Source organism: Cyprinodon variegatus, unplaced genomic scaffold (genome assembly GCF_000732505.1).
Source record: "Cyprinodon variegatus isolate N-32 unplaced genomic scaffold, C_variegatus-1.0 Scaffold24, whole genome shotgun sequence".
NCBI lineage: Eukaryota > Metazoa > Chordata > Actinopteri > Cyprinodontiformes > Cyprinodontidae > Cyprinodon > Cyprinodon variegatus.
The window spans coordinates 1202711-1214751 of record NW_015150477.1 but is presented as its reverse complement, the minus strand read 5'-3'; the positions used below and the strand labels follow the sequence as shown (position 1 = coordinate 1214751).

Here is a 12041-nt window from a genome sequence, read left to right as displayed (position 1 = left end):
GATTAATGACTTCTTTGCAGATACCCACCCCTAATTTCTGCTCTGTTTCTCTTGCGACCTCCATACTGCTGCTATGTTCTGGCTACCCTGAGAGCTCTCATTTGATTGGTTTAGGAACCAGGCTGTAAACACGGGCTACACGCACTGAACCAACACTGTTCTGCTCCATAACTCAAAGTTTCAAAGGAGAAAATCTTGACTAAGATGTTGTTAATTGAGAGGAAAGCTTGTTTACAGGAAATTTTAAGTCCATCCTGGGTGACAATTTAGAATCACATTTTTCTCCTCTAAACAAAGAAAACGTAGATTTTGTTAAGAGTCCTGCTTTCTTCTTCTTATTTTTATTTTTTACTATTTTTTATTTTTTAAACTATTTATTTGATCTTTACTTGAACTAGTTTCATCTTAAAATATTAAATAAGGAAACCCGAATGTGACCAAATTTTATCTACAAAGACAAAGATACCTGAAAGGAGACCATTTGGACAGGGATCTTTTTTTTTCCATTTGTGGAAGGACTGCAGGACTGATTTAGGAACCATTTTATTTGAAAACATATTACAGAACCTTTGCAGCGCGGCGATAAACAGGCGTCCTGTCTGACTAGTGCTGCTAAATTGGGCTTTAGGGCGGATGCTTTCTTTCACCTTTTGATGGGAAGAGAGCGGCTCTTTAATGGCTCACCAAGCGGAGCGGATGTTGAGTGCGATTATGCAATTATCCAGGAGCTTAGCAGGTGCTGCAAGCAGAGCCACGTGGAAGCCTGGACAAACCCAGAGGAAGGAGCTGAGAATCAAGCTCTTCTCTTTTTGTTCAGAAGTGCCGATCAGGTCCCCACAGACCATCAGCGCTCGTTGACAGTAGAGGCTCAGCCACACAGAGGGAGATGAAGTGCCTCTGGCGGTAAACCCAGCCTTTACATTCCCCGGATTCCAAACTGACTCAACATCTGGGAAAGCAGAATATGAAAGGATTCCGACGTGAGGAGCTCCAAGCTGCTCGCCCAAACAGGCCCCAAAGATTTCTAGGAGGCAAAGTAGGATTAGCTTTCTCTCTCTTCTGTCTAAACTCCATTTTCTCTTTCTTCCTTTTACAGATAGAGATGTCTGGATTCTGTCAGCTGAACATCAGAGTTCTAACCGAAAGGAGCTGGACCGAACCCAAACCACCATAAAAGAGAAGTCCGTCTATCACTCTGGGGATGAAAACTCACCCTCCCATCTTGTACGCCCCGACTCCTCCTTGCCAAGCACGGACAAACCCTGGATCCGCAAGCAGAGAAACTGGGTTGAAGGTCCCCGTGGCGAAGTACGGTCCAACAGGCCCAATGATGACAAAGATCATCGCCTTCCCGGGTCGAGACACACCGAGAGACGGCTGGACGGGGAGGCAACAGTAATAGGAGCAGGAAATCATTACAAAATATGAGAGTTTCAGAAATATTGAAGTAGCGCTGAGATCATCAGGCCCAAACTCACCTCAGTTCCTATAAAGGTGGGTCGGATATAGAGGCTGGCGTCCTGGGAGAAAGGAACCCAGTCCTTGTCCAGCTCCACCAGCTTCTTAATGCACTCCAGCAGTTCGACTTTATCAAACAGCTAGAAAACAAACCAGAGATCACCTTTAAGGTCCAAAAAACATTTTCCTTTTAAACACACATTACTTATCAGACGTTTCACAGGGCCTATGCTGACGAATACGATAATGTTCTGAAACATGTTCTTTTAAAATTATTTTTTAATCCCATACACACCTTTTTTTCTATGCTTTTTAACAAGGTGGCCCAGTGCAATGCATGGTAGCCTGATCGAAAATGGAATCTAGAAATTTGGAATTACATCTGCGACCAGTTGACGGCAATAATACATGAAATTTGTAAACTGCCAAAAAACGCTATAGAAGAAGAAGAACGAGCTCTATGCCCTGCTCCACTACTTCCTGAACTTCAGCAGCTCCTTTCTGTCCTGTCTTTCATTACTGAACAGACTGATTCATCCAGGCGTCTGTCCTCTGTGTTTTCTTCTAGAGGGTAATCTAGAGGGGTGAATCAGGTTTTGCAGCAGTGCAATGCTGCCAGTAGCCTTCAGTGGTGCTAAACCTTGGAAGCTGCAAGTCTAGCGATCCTCGTGGCTAAAAGTTGCACATTGTTGCTTTAACTGTAACTAGAGGTAATAAGTGGTTGGAGTTGAGTCAGCCTCAGCTCCCTGCCGGGTGACCCAGCATTTCTTTGTCTGCAGAGACAGACTGAGATAAATCAGGCGAGTGGGTTTTCAGTGTTCCTACAGCATAAGGCAAGTTAAATTCAAGACTTTTTAAGACTTTTTAAGGACCCGCGGGAACCCTGGTTTTTATCCAACAGGGCAGCGGTCTTTTGGAAGGAGGCCTTTTTATTTTTAGCAGTCCTAAAATCTTTCAGTGCTGTTGCAGCTCTGATTAATGACATATGGGCTGATAAGGAGCTGCATTAGCAGCACATTTGGGGTTCAAACTCACAGGCAGGCAGCTCCTCTCCGCGCTCCGATGCATCCTCTCCATGTTCAGCATCGGTCTGAACAGACGGATGTGGTCGTCGACTCCACGGAAGGCCTTCATGCCTTCAAACAGCTACAATAGAAAAAAAAATTTTTTTTATAATGTTAAATGTGAGGAAGCAAACACAGGAAGTGTGGGGAGTGCGTAATTAATCCATCAATCCTCACTTAACTGCACAGTAAACAGTTGCTGCATTAAATAACAGAGGGTTCAGCTATTTGTTCTTTTTCTTTACCTCTACTGAATAGTGCAGGGCGGAGGAGGCTGGGTGCAGAGACAAGTTCTGGAAGGGTTTGATCTTTGGAGCTTCCCAGCCGTCCGCCTCCGACCAGTTGATTGTCAGCATGTGGTCGGAGAACTGCTTGCCGAACATCAGAGTGGACGGGTCGGGCTTCGGCTTGCATTTCGGGTTGCGTTCGATGGTGAGATCTGCTGCCTGCGGCGGAACCGGAGAACCAGAGGAAGGAGGAAGGGAGAAGAACAGAACAGAGCAGGCCACGAATACAGTGATTGTTTTCAAACCGGGTATTGATTAAGCATGCTTAAATAAAATAAAAAAAAAAAAAATATTGGAGTAATAGTTCTGTTTCTTTTTTTTAATCAGGTTCAATTAAACTGAATTAAAAAAAAAAATTTAAACAAGGAAAGAGTGAGAAAAGGCGAGAGAAGGAAATTGGTTATCCATGAGAGGAAACCTTTTTTTTTAAACAAAAATCTAAAAAAAAAAAAAATTCAATGAACAAAGCATGTGCAGGTCTTACCCGACAAGTTCCCTACTTACCTTAAAGGAGCTGGCAAATCGCAGGGAGCCAAAGGAGAAGGGGAGAGTCTGAACAAGTCGTGCATGGAGCGCCTGGTAAAGCAAACAACATCTCAGTTATCTGGAGGCTAAGAATAAAAATAACGTTTCACCAGGTGACTTGCTTCCTTCTCATTAAGCTATAGTGAACAAACACATCGGCTGCACTGTGTCTGTGGGAGTGTGTGCCTGAGCACCAATCAGTTTATCTGATAGTCACGGTATGCCTCTCCCGACACTCGGCAGCAGGACACCAGACTGGAATAGAAACACGAGGCCAAACCTGCACAATGAATTAAAGTTAGATGCACCCTTAACCCCACACTGCACCGAAAAACGGCAGCCCACTGCTTCCCAAGGAGACGGGTTTAATGCAGAGGAAAATTTCTCTAATGCGAGATCAATAAAGTTAAATTATTATTAGGGATGCACGATATTGGGATTTTGGCCGATATCCGATATGCCGATATTTTAAAACTCATGTAGCCGATAACCGATATCGATACCGATGTTGAAGCTGGACAAAAATAAGTAGTCATTGAAAATAGCAGTTTTGTTATCCATTTCTGACACTTTGAAAAAATAATATACTCAGATATATTTTCATATGCTGATATCAAATAGATTTTTAAAAACGCGGTATCGATCTATTTTACTTTCAAAATCTTGTGAAATTTCATCGTTCTGTTACAAACTCTCGTGATATTTTGCAAATTCTTGTGAGATTTTGTTAGTAAAATAGATCGATACCGCGTCAATATATCAACATATAAAAATATGGCAAAATTTCGTGAATTTTCGGGGAATTTCGTAGCATAACGATGAGATATAGCAATATTTCATTAGTAAAAGAGATTGATATGGTGTTTTTAAATGGAAATATATCACCATATGAAGATAGAAGTTTTTAAGTCTGTACAAAAGGAGTTTTTGAGGAAGTAGTATTTTTTTTTTTTTTTTTTTTAGACTTTAGAAACTCAGAAGCTGATCAAATATCGGGTTAAATATCGGTGGGGTGGCCGATGTCCGATATTCAGTTTTAAGGCCGATACAGGCCGATACCGATAGGGGGCCGATTATATCGTGCATCCCTAATTATTATAATTAAAATTAGACCTGCAAAACAAGATAAAACAGCAACATCTGCTGTTCTGGAAAACCACAACATAGAAGTGCAGAGAAATAGATAATCTGTGGTCAGAGAATCAGGACTGATCTTTGGAAGTAATTACAACAACTTTCAGTTCCTTTTCTGCCACATAATAACCTGCAGGGTGTTTACATAGTTAGTCAATATTTAGTTCTTGTAAAACAGGTTCTGTCAGTATTGATTTACTTTTGCAACTCTTGTGGAGGTTGGCAATAATCTACCTGAACAGACCTCTAAACACAAGAAGGTCAGAATCAACTATAAACTATGACCAGGATTAAGAGCCAAAACAAAGGAGCTTTTTGTTATAAGATCCAACTGAAGGGAAACTGGAGACGCTGATAAAGAAACACCATACAGGGAAACGCCTGCAGAGAAAGGAGAAAAGAACAGTGGACCTGCTCTGATGGATCACATTCAGAAGTCCTTCATGATTTCTTCTCACATTTAGATCCTTTTACAAACAAACTGAATGGGAATAAAAAAAAAAGATGGGTGGATGGTGGAGGAAAGGGTTAGGGATGTCTTGCAACATTTGCTAACATGCTAATATTTACCCAATACGATATTAGAATCAATCATATGAACTTTAATTACTTATTTCTTAGCCTGGAATCTTAGAAAAAAGTTCTATAAAGGGAAATAACCGAGTTAGTCTAGCCTCGCTGCCATGACTACAGCTGGTGTAAGATGATGCTGCATGATTTTTAACATCTGCAGGTAAATAAGGTCATAACTCTGGTATGTGCTAACTTACACCACTTAGCATCATTTATTGGCTTCCTATTCAGCTTTGAATCTATTTTAAAGTTATTTTGTGTGATTTTGAGTCTTTACATGATCTTAACCTTTTTTATTTGTCAGAATTGCACATTTATATTCCATCACATGCTCTTGGATCTTTACTTTAGGCACTCCCAAATACCTCTGCAGCTCTGACTCCTATATAGTGAAATAAGTTGCTAATGAGGGTCGATAAGGTCCTTTATCTCTTTTCTGTCTTTAAAAAAAACACATTTTTCCTCTGGCTTTAATCCCAAAATGAGTTAACGTCTGTATTTTAATGTGCCACTCTTTCCTTCTGTTTGGGATGTGTTGATTACCATTTATCAATACTTTACTTACCGTTTTATATATTTGTCAATCACTTTGGGCTGCTGCTGTGTTTAAAGCGCCGCAGAAATAAACATGGTGTGGTACCCAAACAGAACTATAGCCAATAATAGGTGTGAGGTCACCATACCCATTTATTAACCAATGGGTTAAATAAACTTTAAACACAAGCAGCGTTTCTATCAGCTTGCTTATATTGGAGATTTTATATGCAGACTGATAAATTCCAATATTTGTTTCTTTTGGCTGATATCAAAGAGATTTCCAATGTCCGATTGCGGCCATCACTATAAAAATTTGCCCCCTAAAAGAAGAATAAAATTACTGAATACATCAGTTTTTAAACCAGATAGGGGATTTTTGTTATATCATTTATTTAAAAAATATATTTTTAGTGCTATATTTTCTTTAACGATACCCATTTGTACCAGAGAAATTGTTTAAACTTGCTTTAAATGTTTTGATAAACCAGTATTAGAGATTGGACCAAGTTTACCAATCAAAGTTTTGTGCAAAGATCCACTTGTAACTTGATAAAGTAGACAGATTCTTAAGGTTTGAACAAATGAAGCTGATCCATAGAAGACACACTTTGCACCTTTCAGGACTTGAATCAGCAGCAGACATGGATGTGTTATAAATGGAATAAGTTTTTTTCTCTTTCTGCCTCCTGCACTGACATTTTACACCAAGCTATATTTCTTTTCTCCCTTTTTGCAAATTCTGGAAAGGAAAACTATGCTCAATTATTTGAATATATATACAAAAAACAAGGTTGCAGAAAGGGAAAGCATGTCAACATTCTAAACAAATAAATTTTAACCATGCATAAGAAGCACATCAGCCTAAATCAAATAAAACTTTTTTTAAAATTTATAGTTTAGCAACACCTCTATGTTGTAGTGTCCAAAAAGAAAGTACACGTTTTCAATCCATATGGGGTCTAAAGTTGCGCCAATATAAAAATACCTTATTTCTTACATTAAAGTTATAAAAACGAACGCCACACGTAAGCCGAATTTGTCGTCTACCCTTTAGAGTTCATATTCCAACTTTTCTTGGTTGCTGAAGATTTTAACTTTTAGGAGAAACTTTATTTCAATCTTTCATGAAGGAAGTCTGGTGAGCGGTTCTTTCCCCGCAGACAGAGCTGAGGAGTCGGACCCCTGGCGGGAGCCAGTCAGATCTACTGTAACCGCTTTCTTTTTTCCTCAGTGTAGCCTGGTTAAATATTGTTCAACCACTGCAATCTGGACCAACAGATAAGGGCCACATCAGCCAGTGAAGTCACTCACCGTCCGGAGGGCTGCCATCTCCTCTGCGCTGATAAGCCGAGATTATTCGTCCGTGTGGAAACAAATAAAACTCCAACTCTGTTCCGCTCAGCCAGCCGCACAAAGCCGATTTATAAACAGCTTATTATATTTAAACAGTTATTCAGTAATCGTGTTGTATAATATATTACAGTTTTAATTTTGCAGTTTAATAATTAAAAAACATATTAGATGTGCTGATTAAATACAACAAAACATGAGTTTTCCAATGGCATTCAGGAAGTTATTGGAGGCGTGACAAAAGCCTGGAATCTGATTGGCTCAGAAAAACAAAGGTTACTGTAGGTCAAGCTGCTTGGTGTGGATTGGTGTCTCAAGAGGGGAGTGGTGTGGGTCCTGTTACAGTTGACCTGGATACCTAAACATGCCTTAACCACGGAAAATGCCTAAATTATTTTCTTTTCCCACTAGAGCACAAACATGTTTGTTCTAATTTTATCATAAGGTGGGTTGTCATACTGTCAGCATCTGAATCAATCTGCTGACACCATGAAGGTTCACAGACCCTCAGGTTGGGATCTGACTCTTGAAGCCATAATTGAGTTCAGCTCCTCCACTGAGCAGCAGGTCGATGCCTGTGCAAAACGAAGCGTCTGCAGCCAGAAACACAGCAGCAAGTCCACATTCGGCCTCCGTCCCCATCCGACCCATCAGCTGTTGGAGAGGAAAACACAAGAAAGAGCTTGAACAAGGCCACATTGTGTGTTTGGAACAACGCAGCTGTTCCCACAGTTGCTGCAAAGCTGTAAAATCTGCTTAAATAGCTTATATTTAAAATGCCTCTCGACTTATACCACATAACGTAACATAAAAAGTAAACTTTATCAGGCTGTGATAGAAAAACAGCCGTTGGAAATAAATCAATACAATGTTTTGCAAAACTATCTATATTGCTTGACTTTTTCCATGTTTTGTTGCATAACAACCACACATTTCATTCTATTTTACTGAGATATATGTAACTGAGTGAAGGAAAACAGCCTCTAAATAATAAATTTAAACTACTAGTTCCATGATACTGAAAGCAAAAGTTGATTCGGAGTTTATTTAAGCATATCAGAGTAAAGATGGGCTACAAAAACAAATGCAATTTTACTTTTCTATTTCCATCATATTTTGAAAACTCTTGTACTCTTCCCACTTCTTAGATGTTGATGTCTGTGTCAGATAAAAATCTGTGTTTGCAGACAAAGATTCAAGGCGTAAAAAGTCTTTGGGAAAATAAAGCAAAGTATAAATAACAACAGATCTAACTCACTAGGAAAAAAAGAAAAAAAAAACTATAGGGATGAAACATCTGATCATCAAGTTGTTCTATTTTCAGTTAAAACAATGATCAACTAGTTTCCTCAGATGCTTGTCTAATTAGCATTTCAACATTCCAGACTTGGTGACTTATTCCCTGCTGGTCCTAAGAATAAAGGTGTTCCTTCTACAACATAACTGACCGGTTGTAATGAAGCCATTTGCCTCGTTAACAAAACAACAGAAAAGAGCAGGAGTGTTTTGCTAATGCACTTGAGCTGTTACTTTGTAAGACCAGAAACAGCTGGAGGCTTTTCACAAGGCAAACCAGGTCACCACACCAAAGCCCTGAATGCTGATCTTCAATGAACGACCCCCAACGCTTCAAACATTCTCCAGGCCTCACCTGCGCATTTTCCCCCGCCCGGATGGTAGCTTCAGCGTCAGCCGTCTGGGCTGCAAGTTCTTCCCACAGAGGAGTCAACACGTTCCCTGGAGAGATGCTGCAGCACATGTCCGACACTCATTGATACCCAAACTAATTAATACTTCTATAGTTTCTTTTTCAGCATAGATTTTTGTAAATGCATAAATGTTTTCTAAACTTCTGTGAAACGATTTGCTATAAAGATGGCTTCAATGATGACAGAGTGTCCGTGGATGTGTTTATCATCAAGTATGTGCAACAAAATGGTGTCCCCACCAGTGTAGAGCTTGCTTAACAATGGCAGCAAGCTACTAAAGGCATCTTCACACCCAGTTAAGTGAAGATTTTTGGAAATATTCTTGGCTAAGAGGGTCAGCAGTAGAGACAACTTTGCCTCTGAAAGTAAAAGACCAAGATTAGGAGGAACAAACACAGACAATAAAAAACTAAACTTTTACTTTCTGATGAATTCAATATTGAGTAGAGGGAAGAAATTATGAGTACAGTAAAGCATCCTGATAGATTCTCTTTGTGGGGCTCCATATTATCCCTGGGAAGGTGCTCCCCTAAGAGCACAGACACGAGGACAGGGAGCAAAACATCCTACAAAAGACACAACTGCAAGCAATTCAGGAATGGTTTAGTGCAGATTTGTGTTTTTTTTTTTTTTTACATTTAATATAGCAAAAGAAATCACCTGGTTCAAAACATAAACCTGCTGGTCTGGTAAAAGGTTACATCTCCGGATAATTAAAGGTCACTTTTAGGAACTTCTAGCCGTCTAGAATTTCTTCTCTTTGGAGCTCAGAAGTTACTCCTGGGAATTACTTTCGGGAACATACATGTAACTTTCCACAAGCTTACAGGTTATGTCTTTAGAGGCTAAAGGTTACAGAAACTTAAAGTTTAACCTCAATCTCTCCTTCCTAAAAAAGCATGAAAATATGCACAAGTATATAAAGCTCAAGAAATGATCTGTTGGTCAGTGTTAAATAGAAATGGATTAGGACTCAAAAAGCTAAAGAATAAAAACTTGTTGATTTGACCGGATTTTGTTTAACTTTTTCTGCTTTGACTGAGTGATTACATCTGGAATAATGTTTTGCTCACCAGTTTACTCTCACATTGTGTCCACTCTCATCCACAGCCATAGCCTTTGTCATGGAAATGATTGCCCCCTTGTGGAGAAGAAGTTGCATTACAGAACAGCCATATGCATTTGTGAGTTTCTGATTCTTTCTGTACTTACTTTGGTTGCAACATAAGGTGCAGCATCTTTCTGACCTATGGTGGCTACTAGACTGGAGACATTAATGATGTTTCCCTGACGTTGACGTAGATATGGTAATGCAAGCTGCAGGGAGAGGGAGATAAAAACATATTTCCAGTTATGTTTTTTGCTCTTACGAAATAAAACAAATCTAGAATAGATTATATGGAACATATAAGTAGGTAACATAACAGTTTCCACTCCTCTGATGATTCTTTCGATTTCACATCAAGGTTTAAATCAACATATCTTTGCAAATGATTACTTTTTTTACGGAAGAGGATTAGGGCCACTTAAAAAAAAAAGGTTTTGAAATTTTATTTCTGTATAATATGAGAAAAAAGTCAGAATTCTGACCCTATCTCAGAATTATGACTTTAATCTGAGAATTGTGATTTTAATCTCAGAATTCTGAATTTTTTCTCAGAATTCTGAATTCAATCTCAGAATTATGACTGAATTCTGACAGCTAACAAACTTGTTAGCATCAAGCCGTAGTCATGTCTGCTTTAGAGATTGAACCAGCTCTCTTGTTTTAATCACCTTCTGCTTTTCCATCAATGAAATGGCATCACTGGAGACCCCTTGAGCACGTAAAAAGTCGCCTAATTCCTTAATTTTCCACCAATGTGTCACTGGCCCTCCCAAACAACTCACATCTTTGTCAGTGAAGCTGAGTGCTCCCACACCTCTTCCTTCATGGTGCCCATCTACATTAAGATCCACAATTCTGAGATTAAAGTCAGAATGTGAGAAAAAAGTCAGAATTCTGAGATTACAGTCAGAATTCTGACTCTTTTCTCATACACTTAAATATAATTTAAAAATCAGTTAACTTTTTTTATTTCTTCAGTGGCCCTAATCCTCTTCCGTACTTTTTCTTTAACATTTGTGTTAAAAAAAAGCAAAATAAATAAAAAATAAATAATAAAAAATTGTGGACACTCATAAAAGCTTACTTTGGAAGCTAGGAAGTAGCTGATGAGGTTCAGATTCAGGAGATCCCTGAACTCCTCTGCTGTGATTTCATCAGTCGGTTTGTGAGGAGGGTCTGACATGAAAGAAAAAAAAAAAAAAAAGGAAAGAAAAACTCCAACATTAGTCGCTGTATCTCGATACCGTTATGACAGCTGCTGAATGAGGAGACTTACGCCAGCCTGCGTTGTTCACCAAACAGTCGATGTGTCCATAAAGCTCCACGGTGGCTGTAATTAATTGCTGAAAAGACAAAGAAAAATACTGATCAAAACCGGGGATTTCCAGATTTATGGTCATTTTCCCAGGATCCAATTCTAACTCACTGAACATTTATTGTCAGTCTTAATATTTATGTTTTGATATTTTTTTTCAATCTTTTATGCAGAATAATCAACACTGACCTGTAAAGAAAAAATAAAAAAGCATTTGATTTGAGTTCAATATATTTAGAAATGAAAATTATCATGTTATGTACCTCACAGTCATTGATATGTCTATAATATTTATAGAGTTAAAGTGAATGAAGCATGCCATTCAAATAAGCTCAAGTAAAAGGGTCTTTTAAGCTAAATGTTTAAGAAAAAAGAGGCATCTTAGGGATATCGAGTCTCCATAGCAACCATTAGATGCTAGCTGCATGTTAATTGGTTGTTTTTAGAGCAAAAAGCTGGCATCACAAACTCACATGGAGTTTGCTCAACTTTGCTAGTATTTTGTAAGGAAGCTGTTTGGCGCCAAAACACTCAAACAGGACTTTTGGTGAAACAAAGTTTCAACAATCACTTGATTCCCAATGTAAGGCATGGTAGAGGACTATGATACTGTGGGCCTGTTTCTCCAACAAAGGCTTTGAGAGGAGATAGCAGTATCACTCTGATAGGGCAGGAAATTATAAATAAAGATCATATGGCCTTAAAGAGAATGTTGGACTAATTAACCTCCCTCCATGATCACAAAAGTCTCAAGACAGTGATAATTAATAACAACAACATAATAATAAAGGTTTATTGATCTCGCACTGGAGAAATTTTGCTCTGCATTTGACCCATCCCCTTGGGGAGCAGTGGGCTGCCACTGTGCGGCGCCTGGGAAGCAGTGTGGAGTTAAGGGGTCTAGCTTAGAGACCCAGAGTGGAGGCTGTGGGGATCTAACCGGGTAGAGACTGACACGGGAGTGGATTTTCACTCCTGTCC

General features: G+C 39.1%; 2 protein-coding genes across 2 annotated transcripts in view; both read right to left on the bottom strand.

Annotated features, from left to right (window-relative positions):
• LOC107097097 (branched-chain-amino-acid aminotransferase, cytosolic-like) overlaps nt 1-7106 on the bottom strand; it is a 12509-nt gene extending 5403 nt beyond the window's left edge. The window contains exons 1-6 of the mRNA XM_015394101.1: nt 6890-7106; nt 3314-3385; nt 2768-2968; nt 2494-2604; nt 1479-1598; nt 1214-1377 (exon numbers count right to left, since the gene is read on the bottom strand). Coding sequence (XP_015249587.1) covers nt 1214-1377; nt 1479-1598; nt 2494-2604; nt 2768-2968; nt 3314-3385; nt 6890-6907 — 686 coding nt within the window. The 5' untranslated portion in view covers nt 6908-7106. The remainder of the gene's footprint in view (nt 1-1213; nt 1378-1478; nt 1599-2493; nt 2605-2767; nt 2969-3313; nt 3386-6889) is intronic.
• A 154-nt stretch (nt 7107-7260) lies between these two features.
• hsd17b14 (hydroxysteroid (17-beta) dehydrogenase 14) overlaps nt 7261-12041 on the bottom strand; it is a 6970-nt gene continuing 2189 nt past the window's right edge. The window contains exons 4-9 of the mRNA XM_015394113.1: nt 11022-11088; nt 10830-10921; nt 9850-9954; nt 9711-9778; nt 8580-8676; nt 7261-7582 (exon numbers count right to left, since the gene is read on the bottom strand). Of these exons, the coding sequence (XP_015249599.1) occupies nt 7436-7582; nt 8580-8676; nt 9711-9778; nt 9850-9954; nt 10830-10921; nt 11022-11088 (576 nt within the window). The 3' untranslated portion in view covers nt 7261-7435. The remainder of the gene's footprint in view (nt 7583-8579; nt 8677-9710; nt 9779-9849; nt 9955-10829; nt 10922-11021; nt 11089-12041) is intronic.